Source organism: Anguilla anguilla, chromosome 3 (assembly GCF_013347855.1).
Source record: "Anguilla anguilla isolate fAngAng1 chromosome 3, fAngAng1.pri, whole genome shotgun sequence".
NCBI classification, from domain to species: Eukaryota; Metazoa; Chordata; class Actinopteri; order Anguilliformes; family Anguillidae; genus Anguilla; species Anguilla anguilla.
Window position 1 is genome coordinate 23,088,239 of NC_049203.1, and position 15,380 is coordinate 23,103,618.

The following is a 15,380-nucleotide window of genomic DNA, read 5'->3' on the forward strand; positions in this document are numbered from 1 at the left end:
AATGTGAATTATAACTTCTGCTGATACATATCAAAAATAATAATAATTTCACCAATGTTAACTTCATCATCTATTTGTTTAAATCCTTGTACCTGTGCTGTACTGTGTTCTCCCTCCTTTTTCATGTTTCAAGACCGGATGATCTATGTCACTGGAAGGGTCGAAACCGTTTAGTTAATCGAATTCACATAATACCAAGAACTGCTAACATGGTACCTGAGCAATACAAGTAGAAGATTATTATCTCAGGAGATTATTTTATTTAATTTGTCAAACAAAAGTGGGGTGGAGGAAAGTCTACCAAGAAAAATAATCACAGCAATCTGCTGAGACCAGACAACCATGGATCCCTCTGGATTTTCACGCTAACCTTTTAGTACAAGAAGAGAGTTGCATATGCTGATGAAATTACCTACATGGGCACTGTTTATACAGGGAAATCTGATTCCCTGGCCCCTTTGGACAGATGTTTTAGGAATAAAATATTAGGGGCCGTTAATATGCATCAATACGCTGAGCTCTCGAATAGTTCATGTTTGCATAATGAATGAGGAAATTAAACGCGAGCCCGCTATTTTCCTTCAGATGGCAGGGGCCTCTGGTTTAAAGCTGCATTTATAATGGCTCAACCCCATTTGCGTTTTATACATCTGCTTGCTAGTGGGTAAGAGAGGTTTTGATATTAGACATTTCATTGCGAAGTCATTGTTTTGACCGGCGTCGCGCTAATCGTTGACCCGAGGAAAGGAAACATTTAAAGCGGTTTAAATAACGCCGCACAGCCTTTTGTACGCTGCAGGTGAAGTGCTTAAGGGCAGACGTGTTTATACGGTGAATCAGAAGCATTCGTTCGCGCGAGGCTCGTCTAGTTGCGGGACGGTTTTGTTGTCGCTCGATCGCTAATCGCGCACATGCTGTACGGTGGCATCGAGCGGCCGAGGCCGGATCACCTGCGCCGCGGTCCCATCACGGACCTTTAATTTGGTCGACTCCGTGGGAGCGCCCGAGGGTCGGGTCCGGCCGGGCCTGCGCTCCACGGTGGCGGCGCGCTCCCACCCCCACCCCCCCCCCCCCTCATTAGTTTGATGTGATACCTGTGAGAAGGCCGGGGGTCTCACGGTTCCCACTGATCCGGGCGGATAAAGGCCGCCAGCGGAGCCCGTGAGAGCGGGTTGAGGCGAGGACAGTGACAGGGCAGGTGCTCGCCATCAACGGGCCCCATCGCAAGCCTGCGCGCCCCTCCACGGGGAGCAAACGACGCGCACCCGGCCCGATCCTAATTAGGTTGAGGGGCTTTGTTCGGCCGCTCTTGGTCATTCACGTGGGCCTTTTGCCTTTAGCAGGGGGTGGGGTGGGGGGTGGGGGTGGGGTGGATTTGCACATGAGACTCAGTAATAAAGGTGTTCTTGCATTCGGAGAGCACCCCGCTTTGTCCCAGCGTCTTGGGGAAAAAGGGGTTTTAGCCACGAGGCTAATCTCACGTTTGACAGCCCCTTGTACTTGGTCCCCCTGTGCGAAGGATGGTTCACCACATGCTGCAACTTTTGTAGAGTACATCGCCAAACATTGAACTTTGTATGCCATGCTTCGGTTTGTGTGCTTGCATGTTCTTGAATGAGTGCTTGTGTGTGTGTGTGTGTGTGTAATTGTACCCATGTTTGAGTGACTATCATGCAAGGAGATGTACTGCGGTCATATTCTTCCCGGCTAATGGACTTCTGGATTTGAGTTTACATTGGAGTTCATTCCAATTTATATTGGAGAAACATCAACATGTGCTTATAAATTGTGGTTCTATTTTAATGGCCTGCTTCCTTTTATCAAATGTACTGGAAATTGCAAGCTGCCATCAGACAGACTGGGAAATGCTCCAGGTCTATTATACGTTTCTTGACATTTGCTTTATTCATGCACATAAAAAGAACATTGAGGTGGTGAAAAATTAACTGAGCCGCACATCAAATCATTCACAGATCGATCTATAGAGTTGTTTCAGCGCCTTTTCGTTTCATAAAACTGAAAAATTGAAGATTAATCCTGGAAGTTGTATGTATTAATTATTGAGGTAAGACAAAACAATTAGAATGTGCTGAGCGTGAAAATAAAAATAATTCTTATTCTCAATTTATTCCTGAGTTTTTGAAAGTCATCCTTACCTGATTGGTCAGTTTCCTGACTGAGCAAGCCTTTCTTGAATGCCCTGTAAGTGGAACTATACCCCCAATTTAAAAATTGCAGAGACCGTCTGTGTGATTGCTAATGTAATGTAATGGATCAAATGCAATAAAATGGGAGGAGCTAAAGCTCCCATTCTATCACATTTTAAAGCTTACTGTTCGCACATTCAGCAGGTAGCAAGGGTTTTGTTAGGTGATCACCTGCTTGATCACCTGCTAGCTCTAGTTTATAACTCTAATTATTAAGGTAAACAAGAACAATGCAGCCAGTGCAACAGTCAAAATTAGCCGTAATGAGGCTTAGAGACGTTTCTTTTCGACAATCGCACAACTGCACTGGAAATAATACCAGCCACATCCCCCATAATCCTTTTCAGCCAGATGGTTCAGTTTGGTTGACCGGCCTTGTAAATCTTCAACACGCCCCAGCTCAAAAGAAATCTATAGTCCATTATCCCTAAATGCCACAATTACATTTTTATACAAGCAAGTGTTTACCCTGCGGCTACTTGGTTATTAGTCGGAAGAATGGCCAATGCTTGGGTTCATCTGTTCCTCAGGGAAGTTACTTTTTCCCTTTCGTAGCCCAGAACAATATTCCAGCTGACTTTTAAGTCTTGCTGCTTGTCCATTCACAAAAACAGATAAAAAGGCTCAAGTGAGTCGTTCATGCTCAATAGATGGTGTTCGAAATGAGCATTGAAATGATTTTTGCTGATTTGCTGATATGCTTAACATATGGAAGAGAGAGCATCTTATTAAAGTCTTCCATTTAACCTTTCTTATGAGAAATTCCTTCCTTCAAGAAAAAAATAAGTATGATCAGTATTAATAAATTCTATGCTAATTTGTCCATTTGCTTGAAGGAATAATTATTATTCATCAAAAAGCCATTTAAATTAATTATTTCCTCATATTAAATTTATTGCATACCTTTTGAGCAGAATTGCATTAACATATGGATGACCAGAGAAATGGATGATTATGGATGAGGAAAACTATCCATAAAAAATGATCTCAAACAAGTTTGATTGTCTTAAGATTGATGCAGAGGTCCTGTTTTGACCATTTAAAACTCAGCAGGAATGGAGATCAACGGACATGATTAGCTTCTAGAGCACTCACATGCACGCAGTCACACACACATTCAGGAACTGAATTGTAATTGTAATAGAATTGCAATTTTCAATTCATGAATTACATTTTTATTAATGTCCAGAATGGACTGATTTGAAAGAAAATTCTGCCCATGTTTGTGTACATGTGCAAGAGAGAGAGAAAGAGAGAGAGAGAGAGACTGCGTGTGTGTGTGAGCGAGAGAGAGAGAGAGAGAGAGAGAGCATGTGTGCGTTTATGTGGACACACTCACTAACAAGGAGGAAAGCCGAGGTAGTGTCGGGTTTCACCTTTTCTCCTAATTATCAGGGCTTTGGGCTTTGTGCAGGGGGAGGGCGGGGCTCTGACACCACAGCGGGTCCGGTGGGAGAGAGCATTATTAACATGAATGAGCCTGGCCGGAGGGGCCGGTATAAATACCTGCACACTGCCACAAGTGGCAGACAGGTGGGCTCACCGGTGAGTCCCCAAGGCCCACAGAGAGTCCAGTCCAGTCCAGGCGACCCCCCCTACCCCCAGTCCCCCCACCCCACCCCCCCTTCCGCAGCGGGAATGACGTGTCAGACGTTCTCCAGCACGGACTCCTTCACCGCGCTGGCGGGCGACTCCTCCGCCCTGCCCTTGCTCATGCACCACCCGGGGGCCGGGGACTGCCTGCCTGTCTCCTCCCACGCCACCAACATGGTGTCCGCAGGTAAGCCCGGCTCCGCCGCGCCGCCTACGTTCCTACGCTTACTTATTAACCGGTTTCTCCCGTCGAGGGACACCAGCAAAAGCACCTAGCGAAAGGTTAGCCACGAAGCAGAAAAGATGCTTCATTGTCAGTGCCACAACTGCGTAGGAGTCATTATATAAACCAGTAAAATGAAAAAGTATAATGTCATTAAAAACATTGTGCATTTATGCACTTAGCCCTGTTGACCTAGATATAATCTTAGTATTGCATTACAATTAGTTAGAGACAACCTTTTGAATTAATTTACCATCCCCTTCTGTTATTTTTACTTTATTTGTATTTTTTTTTGTTTTCAGTTCAACTTGGGTGTCTGGGAAAGGTTCAGATTGAATGGCTGACCCAGTGTCGCGTGTTGGAGATCAGGGTTTGCCATGTTTGAACCTTTGTGAAAGAAGCTGCATTGGATTAGCCTTTCCACTGCTCCTATCTCATTCTGAAGTGTGACTCCAGTTAAGAGATACAAGCCCTATTCAACCTAACTGTTCAGGCAAAATCAGAATGTCATTCAAAGCGCTATGCAAGGCGCCCTGCTGTAATGTCATGCGTTTATTTATTCATCTATTTATCTGGCACTTTGGTAAGAGGCATTAGGAGATTTTATTTAGATTTATTCAGGTTTATTTAGAACAGAGAATTTGGCACTCTTTTAGAAGATGATGTGTAATGTGTCAGATGAGGCCTACCTGTTATCCAGAGTCCCATATTTTGGCACATAAATCTAATATGCCAGCTAATTTTGACATTTTTAAAAATGTCTAATAAATAAATCTTGCGATATACAGACATGAAACTTTACTTACTTCACTCACCCTACTGTAACACACATTTTTCAACATAGCACTAACTGGCTCCACCGCACTGGTTCAATTGATTATATAGAGACATTTACATATTCATATTTACCTAAATAATTTCTAAAGCTAACCAAACATAAGACACAAGATATAAGACATTATATCTATTTAGCAGAAGCTTTTATCCAAAGCGACGTACAAAAGTGTATTTCATGGCCATGGACAACTACAAAACACAGGTTTATTAAGTTACGATACTCATTTCGTACAGCTATTTCTAGCCAAGAACACAGCTCAGTTCACACAGGGAACACTATTCTGACCTAACTTATGCCAAGCCGAACTAGGGAGCAAACTAGGGATGAATTCATCATCTTACTATATTCAGTCATACATCAGATTTGATAAATTGATACTTTCAGGTGAAACATTATTGTTAAAACAAGCCAATGAAAGTGCAGTAGTCTGTAAATTAGTAATATGTAAACAAGTAAATCATATTCCCTATTGGTTCACTTGATATCCAATTTGTGTATATGCCATGGGCAAAACCCAGCCTGTGCACTAAGTGAGATTATGTTGCAATAATAAATGCAGACTCTATATTTTCAGTTTTCCCCAGTCATAACATATTCTAAAATCACAACCCATTCACATTATCAAGTTGATATATGTGAGCCTTTAGGCAATTTTTCTAGACCTGTTATATAGATGTTTGCATTTTCAACGATAATGACATACAGTGAATCAATAGTTTGTTAAAATTTATCTGGAACGTAAATACAATGGCAAGTTTTCTTCACAGCAAATCATCTATCTGTTCATCGGGCCCGTGTTTTTTTTAAACGGAAGAATACTAACTCAACCAGTTCAATTTAAACACCAACACTGATTGTATAAAAGCAGTAGCTCTCTTAGATGTCCAGTTCTGACACATTAAATCATTGAAGCATCTAAAAAAGTAGCAATGTAATTTATAAATGATATGAAAGTGTCTAGTGAAGTGTCTTGAGATTTGTTTGTGCCGCAATGACTTCCTCTTAGATAATTACAGTGGTGGGCCTGTCATTAATTTGACATTTTGATGTAAAAATTGGTAGCTTTTTAAGATTCCGAAAATGTGAATACTATTTCACGCTCCACGGACAAACTGTTGTTTCAAAAGAACACACCCTTATATGTCCATTGACTAGAAAATACAGTATAAATAGCACATTTATTTATTTCAATTTAAAATTTTCATTGAAAGGCTTGAACCAAAATTAAATTATTTGTATTAAACTACTGTGAGGACAAGAATAATACTTTGCACAATCAATCATGTTTAGACCCTCTCTGCCCTGTCGTGGTATATGAAAAACCGGAAGAATGCAGAGGCAGATTCAGATTTTCAGTTTCTCGATCAACGAAGAAAAGGGCAGGAGGCTGAAAAACGATTCAACGGGGAAGCTTTTGTGTGGAACTGAAAAATAGATAAAGATGGTTTAACAGAAATGTGCTTGCCATGTACTTGGCTGTTCCAAAATGTAACACTTCTGGTCCAGAAAGGAAAGGTACAATATATTTCCAATGTTTACTTCAATCTGAAGAGCCTGTTTTGGTATTTGGCCATTCCTGTCTGGATTCAGGATGGATTGAGAATTGTAATACTTTCTTCCCAATAACATCCTTTTTATATCATTTACATTATGCATTGCATAGCAGATGGTGGTGGCGATGGTGGGGCGGTTGGGGGGGTGGGATAAGAAAAAGAGTTCTGTGTTACAGGACTAGTGCAGTGCATTGTGGGACTGTGTGGGAGATCTCAGCATTTGTGTGTGTGCTTGTGTGTGTGTGAGTGTGTGTGTATGTGTGCGTTTGTGTGTGTGTGTATGTTTGTGTGTGCATACACATGCATGCGCACATATTACAAGACTGTGTGGGTGATCTTTATTTATGTGTGCGTATGTGGAGGCACATGTGCAGTGTATGTTCAGAATGTGATCGAAATTACTGTGTATGTCTGTGTGTATTTGTTCATGTGTGCACGTGCGTGTGCGCATGGCAGTCCATCATGACATCACGTTGTCTGCTCTCCCAGTGCCCTCTGGCCTGTCCCTGGTACAGTCGTCCAAGCGCTCCCACATGCACCTGTCCACCTCTGCCCTCAGCAACGCCTCGGCCAGCCTGCACTACCCCGTGCCTCCCTGTCACTATGGCAACCAGCAGACTACCTACGGCATGATGGCAGGTGAGGTGCCAGGCGGAGAATGGGGCCGTAGCTACAATAGGGAACCACGTTAAGTGCTGAGTCAGTAACACACGTCCCCTATGTTTTGTTAAACCATACAGACAAAGACTTGTGGGTATATGAGTCTCACAGGGACCACATGTACTGTATTAGAGTGTACTAAATATTTTGCTATGCCAGTAGGTCAGTTCTCTTATACAGTAATGACCTGGGGAATCAAAATCAATAGGGAATGTATGCTATTGTCAGTCAGATGTAAGGGGAGGAAGGGATAACTCCTGGTGGTGTCCAGATGTAAAGAAAATGCTTATGTGGAGATTGGACTGAGACATCAGGATACTTGCCCTAATCTTTTGAAAATCCTCTCCCTTCTATCAGAGGTACTATGACAGAGCTGGGCTCAATTCCATTTAAATTCAGTCAATTCCAGAAATGAATTGAAATTCAATTTATAAGTTGAAAAATGACCATGATTGTCTATGCGGATTTTAAAATTCATTAATTGAACTTAATTGCATTTCCTGTGTTAAATGGAGTGAAATGGAATTGACCCCGAACATGGTCCGGGACAATAACGGAGTTTGCCTGTTTTCCCCAAAAGCTCAGGAAATGCTCTCCGCCAGCATATCTCAGACCCGTATCCTACAGACCTGCAGCGTTCCACACCCAAATATGGTCAACGGCGCCAACTCCCTGCAAGGTAGGCATTTGAACACAGATGCAACATGACTTTGAGATACCCGTTTTACATTCTGCATGGGTTATACTGCTTCTGCATCGATTAAGCAAGCAATCTAGACTGCAGCCGTTTGATTTCGTCAGCAAGCCAAGAAAGTCCATTTGAAAATGGAATGCACTGCAACATACTCGGGGTTTAATTTTTGACTGCACATCACAGTAAAATGTTCTTTGTCAATTTAACTTGAACAGTGTTCATTCATCTCTGAATTCAAACAGATTTGAATTTGTTACCTTTTACAGTTGAATTAACACTATTGGAGTTGAATAAACACTGGACGGTTTACTGTGTGTTGCCTAAGACCTCACGCCCATTTTCTACCACTTAACGGTGAACGCCTAAGTCAATGAGGAATTTGACAATACACAGAGTGCCTGATTTACCAGACTGACTGTCTGGTTATTGGAATGGAGGCATGCTCAAGACATTTTCAACCACAGAGATGTGCAGATATTTGCCACTTCAGTAAGCCTAGAGATATGGTCCATCAGGTAAGCAAATGTGTTTCTTACATCCGGCTGCATTCATGCAATATGAGAGAAAAAAAAAAAACCTTACCCTAACCGTTGTGTCAACAAGCACAAAGTGTTCAGTGAGTGCAAAGCGTTATCGGGGAATCGAATAAGACTACCTCACTCAGACGTCGCAGTGGTGAAAAGCAAGCAGTGCAGAACTAACCCCACGCTTTCTCTGCCTCTAAAGCTGAATGGGGTAAGCAGAGAGTATTATATCAGAGTCTGGAATGAATGAGTCACTGCAGCCCTCGGTTGTTTCAGTGTTCACACTCTGCATAGCCTACTGTTGATGTGCGAAAAGGCGAAGCACACCAGACAAAGTAAGGGTTTAAAGGTTGTTTTATTTATTTAGCGAAAGGTAGATTCACTCACTTCCTGTCCAACAGAAGAATGTCTCTTTCAGACAGACTTCCCACACGTATTAGATACTCCCACATTGCACAATAGAAAAAATGCAGATTAGAGCTTGCAGAACACTTGCTTTTAATCAGTAATGGCAATGAAGACCTCTTTTCTCAGGATTGCATCATCTTGTGGTTTTTTATATCAATGTTGTCATGAATGCAGCTGAACTTAACGTGAAAATTTAAGCGCAATCCTGTATGTAGAATTTCTAAGAATTTTTGAGAATTTGAAAGAATTTTTTTATTAGAAATATAAAACTCCATGCCCCAAACCTCCAATTCCTTTCAGTTTTATACAGTTTTTCTGTTATATGTACAATCATATTATTTTGTTAACCCTTATCAATTAGCTACAAAATGCATACAACGCATTACCCCACACATTTAAAATATATTTTTTGTTTATTATAATTGGTTTATGCATTTTCAATTTGCATATAACAAGTAATTAACAGGACTGAACTGCATTTTGGTTATGATTTCATTTCTGGCTACATATTTGTGCTTCTTAAAATGTACTCAGCATAATCATGAAGTATACTGTTACGTGAAGAAAATTGTTTCATGCCATATGTGCTCAAGTGTGAACAATATTTTTTCATTCCATATTTTATTTCCTCAGCTATTTTTTATTCTTGTGCTTTACACTTGATTGTATGTGTTTTTCTTTTTTTCTTTTTTTCTTTTTTTTTAAAGTTTCAATCTGAAAACTCTTTTTAAACGGTTCATTGCATACGCAGACTAGGTCTGAATGATCTGCTTTATGTTGTATTGCTGCCCTCTAATGTTAGGTAGGGGGAAAGCACATCAGTATAAATAACATTACCTCGGCATTGAGATCTCTAGTATTACAACTTCACTAATCAGTAGATAGTATATTCTTTTCTACAATGGTTTTTTGTGCAGAAGGGGAAAATCTGTGAAGTCACAGCCAGAAATGTGTGTTGAAATAATTGCCTTCAAGAAGTCCTAGAGAGCCAGTGAGAGGTTTGGCCCCTACAATTTGCAATGTGTTGTAAACCACGCTGATTGTTAGAGGCTGGAGTCAATTTAAGTGCACTTGAAATTCAAACAGACATGCTTGTAAGGGTATTGTAATTCAGCATTTTAGAGTTTTCTAAGCATATTGAACACAGGCCCCTTTCAAATGATTATCTTCTGGATGAAGACCTCACAGCTCTATAAAAATGACTAGTGTTGTAAATTTTTAACAAAGTTCCACTGTAAAACTGGAACTGTTAAATGTGATTCCATTATACTATGGATCTATGTGAAAAATGTACCTATTTAGGAAAATATAAACAGTAATTACACTAATCACTATATTACCAAGAATGCGTAAATCAGAAAAATATATGAAAGTCTGAACTGTGTAACTTATGAAATACTGAAATAAACTAAATATGAAATAATGACACCAAGCTATAGCACCAACATTGGAGCCTGAAAGGTGGGCCTGTTTTGGCAGCTTGTCTCGTTATTTGCTAAGCTCTTTCTGAGTTCCATGTCTCCACTTGCTGTCAGGGAAATTCAGTGGAACCCAAATGCTCCTGTACCCCGAGCTTCAGTTCAACACACTAACTCCAGGGGCAATCATTTTATCTCCATCTATGACATTTTATTAAACATCACACCTTTTCAATAATACAAAGGAATATAAAGGAAGACATGAAGGTGAAAATGTTTAAAGACGGAGGTATATTCTGTAACAGAGAGCACAGTATTTATATTGTGACAGAGTGCCTCAGTGCTTTGAAGCTCTTTCTTTGGTAAATCAGCACTCTGTCAGTGAAATCCAATTTCACTGTGCCTCGGTTTGTTGGCAGCTGGTACTAGCATCCCTGCTCATCTATCTCTCTCTCTCTCTCTCTCTCTCTCTCTCTCTCTGTCTCTCACTCTCTCTCGCTCTCTGTTTCTCTCCACCTTTGGCAGGTGGGCTGGGACCCTGCCTGTACAAGTTTCCGGAACATAGCCTGGGGGCCAGTTCCTGCGCCCTGGGGCACAGCTTCCCCCCACTGCCCCCAGCGGTTCTGGCTGATGAGCACACCCTGGGGGACTTCAAACAGGAGCTGCGCAGGAAGAGCCGCCCCCCGGAGGAGCCCCCAGACATGGACTCGCCCCAGATCCGCGAGCTGGAGAAGTTTGCCAACGACTTCAAACTGCGCCGGATCAAACTGGGTGGGTTTCCCCTCTGGGCGAATCACAGGGTCAGCAACAGTTCAGGATGTCCCATGTTTCAACTGAAAATGGCTTGTCCCATATGGCTCATTATTGTGTATTTTCACACGCGTAGAAAATTTTATCTGCCACTGATGCCATTAATTAGCGTAACACTAAAAACAAAACAGAAAAAAGAGAATAAAAAACAAAACAGTGCACCCAGGGTTCTTCAGAGCCCCTTGCTTTGGGTTAGTAATTTGAAGTTTCCTGGATAATTACCATTTTGAATGTGATTAACATACTGAAGACTGACTGTCATGAACTGAGTGCTGTGATTGACAGGATACACACAGACCAATGTGGGCGAGGCCCTGGCAGCAGTGCACGGGTCCGAGTTCAGTCAGACGACCATCTGCCGTTTCGAGAACCTGCAGCTCAGCTTCAAGAATGCGTGCAAGCTCAAGTCCATCCTGGCCAAGTGGCTGGAGGAGGCCGAGCAGGCCGGGGGTGAGTGATGGAGAGAGGGAAGGAGAGAGGGAATGAGAGAGAGAGAAAGAGAGAGAGAGAGAGAGACAGAGAGAGATGGTACACCAGGGCTCCCCAACGTTGGTCCTGGAGGACTGCAGGGTGTCCTATTTTTCCTTGTTGCTAGGAGCTGAATCGATCAATTAATGCAGCTCATTAGACTGTTATCTCACCTCCCCTGGTTTGTTGGGTCTGAACTGGTTGTTAATTTTAAGATGAAAACAAAAACAGAAGATTCTGCTGCCCTTCAGGCCTGAGGGGATCCTCTGGGTTATACACTCATTTTCACAAAGATATGAAGTTACTTTGAACACTAATGATTCGCAACCACTACTCTAAAACCAGAAAGGATGAATTTGCACAGTTTTAACGCTCAGAGACTGATAAAGGGGAGCTTACGCAACAGCTATGAAAAATCCAATTCGCACATTTCTCTAAGATGGTCAACAATAAAGAAGATCAGCATTAAACAATGGAAGCATGTCCAACCACACTTCAGAATGGTCTGTTATTGTTTAAATTGGAAGCTCGGATAGGTTAGGTAAAAGGGTAATTGGCTCGCGTCTTTGCTCTCCACAGCCTTGTTTAATGAGAGGATTGGCATCAACGAGAGGAAGAGAAAGAGAAGAACTACCATCAGGTGAGCGTTACCCACGCTCTCTGCTTCTGTCCTGAATCAGTGGTGTTTCAATATCCAGCTAAATAAATGCATTGCCTCATAAAAGAGAAAGACAGTTGTAAGGACATCTGGCAAGCAAGTGAAAAAGACAGGATCGTCAGAGAGCAGGGATGAATGCGAAAGCTGAATAAACGGATATTGAGGGCTACAGCACTAGTTCTGTCTCACACTTAGCTGATGGCGACGCCATCTGGACTTATGTGGGGGCATATTGCTTTCCTGCAAGAAAATCCCAGCCTAATAAAATTTGTGTCAGAATTATCGAGGTGATGGAAATTAACACAATTTATATCTTCAAATCAGTTTTTGTGCAATATAATATCTGTGGACCAATTATACTCACTCGCGAGTTTGATTTGCAATGAGGGAACTGATGTTGTACCCATAAACATGCTACCTAATCTGACTTACTACTGAATTGCATCAGTAAATAATATCTAGTTGTATATACGATTGCATGTATTTTTAAAAAAGTCATTCATGTTCCTTTAGATAAGAGCATTTGCTAAATGCCTAAATGTAACTAGGGGTGCACCACCCCTTTATCGCAGGGCCAGTGTGTGTGCTGGTCTTCGTTCTAACCAATCCTGACTTAATCTGAATTGTACACAACAGTAAAGCAGTTTCACCAAGGATACATGAACAGTATGCAGCTTTAGCCAAGGTCCGTTCCATTGAAACTGAACTACAATTCATTAACTAAAAAATGTCTGTGATATTCAATTCAGGAAATGAACTGCAATTGACCCCAACCCTGGTCACCATAACTCAGAAATGTCAGATAGCCCGCATGACTGGGCTAATGAATTAATTAAGAGCAGAAGCCGAAGTCCCTAAACAGACCAGCCCTTGTTGTGCAGCTCTGCAGTGTCGTGATGTACAGTCCCCTCTGCTCCTCAGTTTGGGAGCTAAGGAGGCGCTGGAGAGGAACTTCATGGAGAAGAGCAAGCCGTCCTCGCAGGAGATCGTGCGCATGGCGGAGGGGCTGCACCTGGAGAAGGAGGTGGTGCGGGTGTGGTTCTGTAACCGCAGGCAGCGGGAAAAGAGGGTCAAAACCAGTCTGCACCACAGCTCCTTCCACACTCTGACCAAGGACGGCGCCACCTGCAGGTAGACAACAACAAGAGTGTATGGTTAATCACTCAGATATAACCTCATTTTTAAATAGAGGTTGCCTTTTACATCCCTCTCCTGGAGGACTGTTATTAATAGCAGCTCTTAATTATTTAATTAGCCCAATCATTTATGTGATCTTACCTTTTAGTGATAAGCTCCTGCATGACAGCTGACTTCTCGTGTAAAATGTTTTACTTCTGTTCTGTTGATATGCACAGTTAATTAAGCCAAAGTAATTGGTGGAAACAGAAGTTGGCAAGAAGTCCACAAACACTTGGCGCCCCAACACTGTTCTAAAAGACTTGCCATGTATCTCAAAGCAGAAAATTAAATCATTAGTTGATCTGACTGATTAAAAGAATGAATACAAGACGTTTTTCATGGCATACATAGATATGTATGACATAATGTGCTTAAATAGATAGATTGAACCACAACAGGCATTAAAACAGTTGAGAACAATTAACCGCGTGTTACAATTTATAGGATGTGATCATGAATGAAAACCAGTACATACAGAGGGACCCCAGGACCAAATCAGAAAACCCCCAAGACTGACCACTTGGATCACTCCCAATCTACGATGTCGTTCTTCTGTCAGAACACACACATAATAGCACCAGGAGCCTGACCCATTCAACATACACAGATAATGAGAGAAGATCGCCAGCAGGGAGACCAAGGATTTTCATCTGCACACACTGCAGTGGCCCTCCAATGTATCTCTCATAAGCGAGGTCTTTGGAATGAATTTAGCACAAACTCCTACTTGGATTTCCATCAATCCAGTAAGTGTGTTCTGGTTGTGTTTATAGTTAATTTATAGTAATATATTTTGTAGGACTTTTTTTGTAATGTATACAGCATATGAGTATATATAAAGCATTTTTGACTTTTTTGACGTTTTTTTCTCAAATTGTAATATATTCTCTTGAAATCGGTCTTGAAAAGTGTGCCTTTGAAATGTACTCATTGAATTTTTTATGCACTGAAATTTGGATGTCATACCATTTGGACCTTTAATTGCCTATGTAAAATTTATAAGATTAAATAATTTCTCAGGGTCACTGCCAAAGAAAGGACGAATGAAACAAAAACGTTCCTCCAGATAATGCTAAGACTAGTTAGTAATAACTAAGAACGAATTGCCCTGGCACATTGTTAAAAGGCAAATGTGTACTTGTTCATATGTAAAGATGTGTTAATGTGTAAGTTTTTAAATGCATTATGTTGCCTGCTGTTCTTTGTGTATTAAATGTCTTGTATGGATTGCTAGCCTGCAACAAATAAAGGCAAGGGGGGAGCCCATGCCACCTTTTAAAATACAGGAAACACTCTGGCTCTGGTGAATTGATACCTCAAAGCGTACACTCAAAATAAACAAGCCAAACTCTTGTCCTATTTCAACCTTGTGAAGATAACAAATGTATATGAACAAGCAATGCTCTGGGGGGGTATTTCTTAAAGCAGGATTACTCAGTTAGCTGGATAACTGTGCTGAGTAAAACCCAGAAAGGCTGTTTTCTCTTCAGACCATATTCCAGATTTGGGAGGGTTCCAGTTTTTACTCAGTGCAGTTATCCAGCTAACTCAGTAATCCTGCTTCGTGAAACAGTTCCCTGGTGTCAGAGGTCACCCAAAGCAATCGCATCACATTGGGCATCGTTATACTGTAGCAACACGCTAAGGAAATCAGCCACGAAAGGGCGGAGATGTGCGGATTTCCTGGTTTCCGAGTTAAACAACATGCCCTGATGTCCTCGGAAACATGGAAAACTGTGGAATGTTTTACTCCTTTATCCTTGGGAAATGAATCAGTGATATGGCGATATCACTTAGTGAGTCGAATATCAATCACTAACCCTGGAGTTTGATTGGGGCCTCACTGGACCACCCTATATAAAAAAAAATGCACAGGGCATGTACAGTAATCATGCTAGAGGGACTATGCAGACCCTTATGTGGAATTTTGCCCTCTGACTGAATCATGATCGCATTGTCTTGCGCGCACAGTCTGCAGTTCAAGGGTTTTGTGTTCACGAGGGCATGATCCAGAACAGATGGGTTCCACACGTGTAACGAGGCAATTAAAAACATCCTACCTCTTTCCCGGAAGATGGTTTCTATTAAAAATTATTTAAAAAAAAAAATATTCACAATCATTTTACAAAAGAATTATTGTTCACAGC

General features: G+C 41.6%; 1 protein-coding gene across 1 annotated transcript; it reads left to right on the forward strand.

Moving 5' to 3' along the window:
• Positions 1-3,845: 3,845 nt before the first annotated feature.
• On the forward strand, positions 3,846-13,189 carry pou1f1 (POU class 1 homeobox 1). Its single transcript, XM_035408662.1, has 6 exons — positions 3,846-3,987; positions 6,904-7,053; positions 10,644-10,889; positions 11,214-11,378; positions 11,976-12,036; positions 12,976-13,189. The coding sequence occupies exons 1-6, from the start codon at positions 3,846-3,848 to the stop codon at positions 13,187-13,189; spliced, it is 978 nt and encodes a 325-aa protein (XP_035264553.1).
• The last annotated feature ends 2,191 nt before the right edge of the window (positions 13,190-15,380 follow it).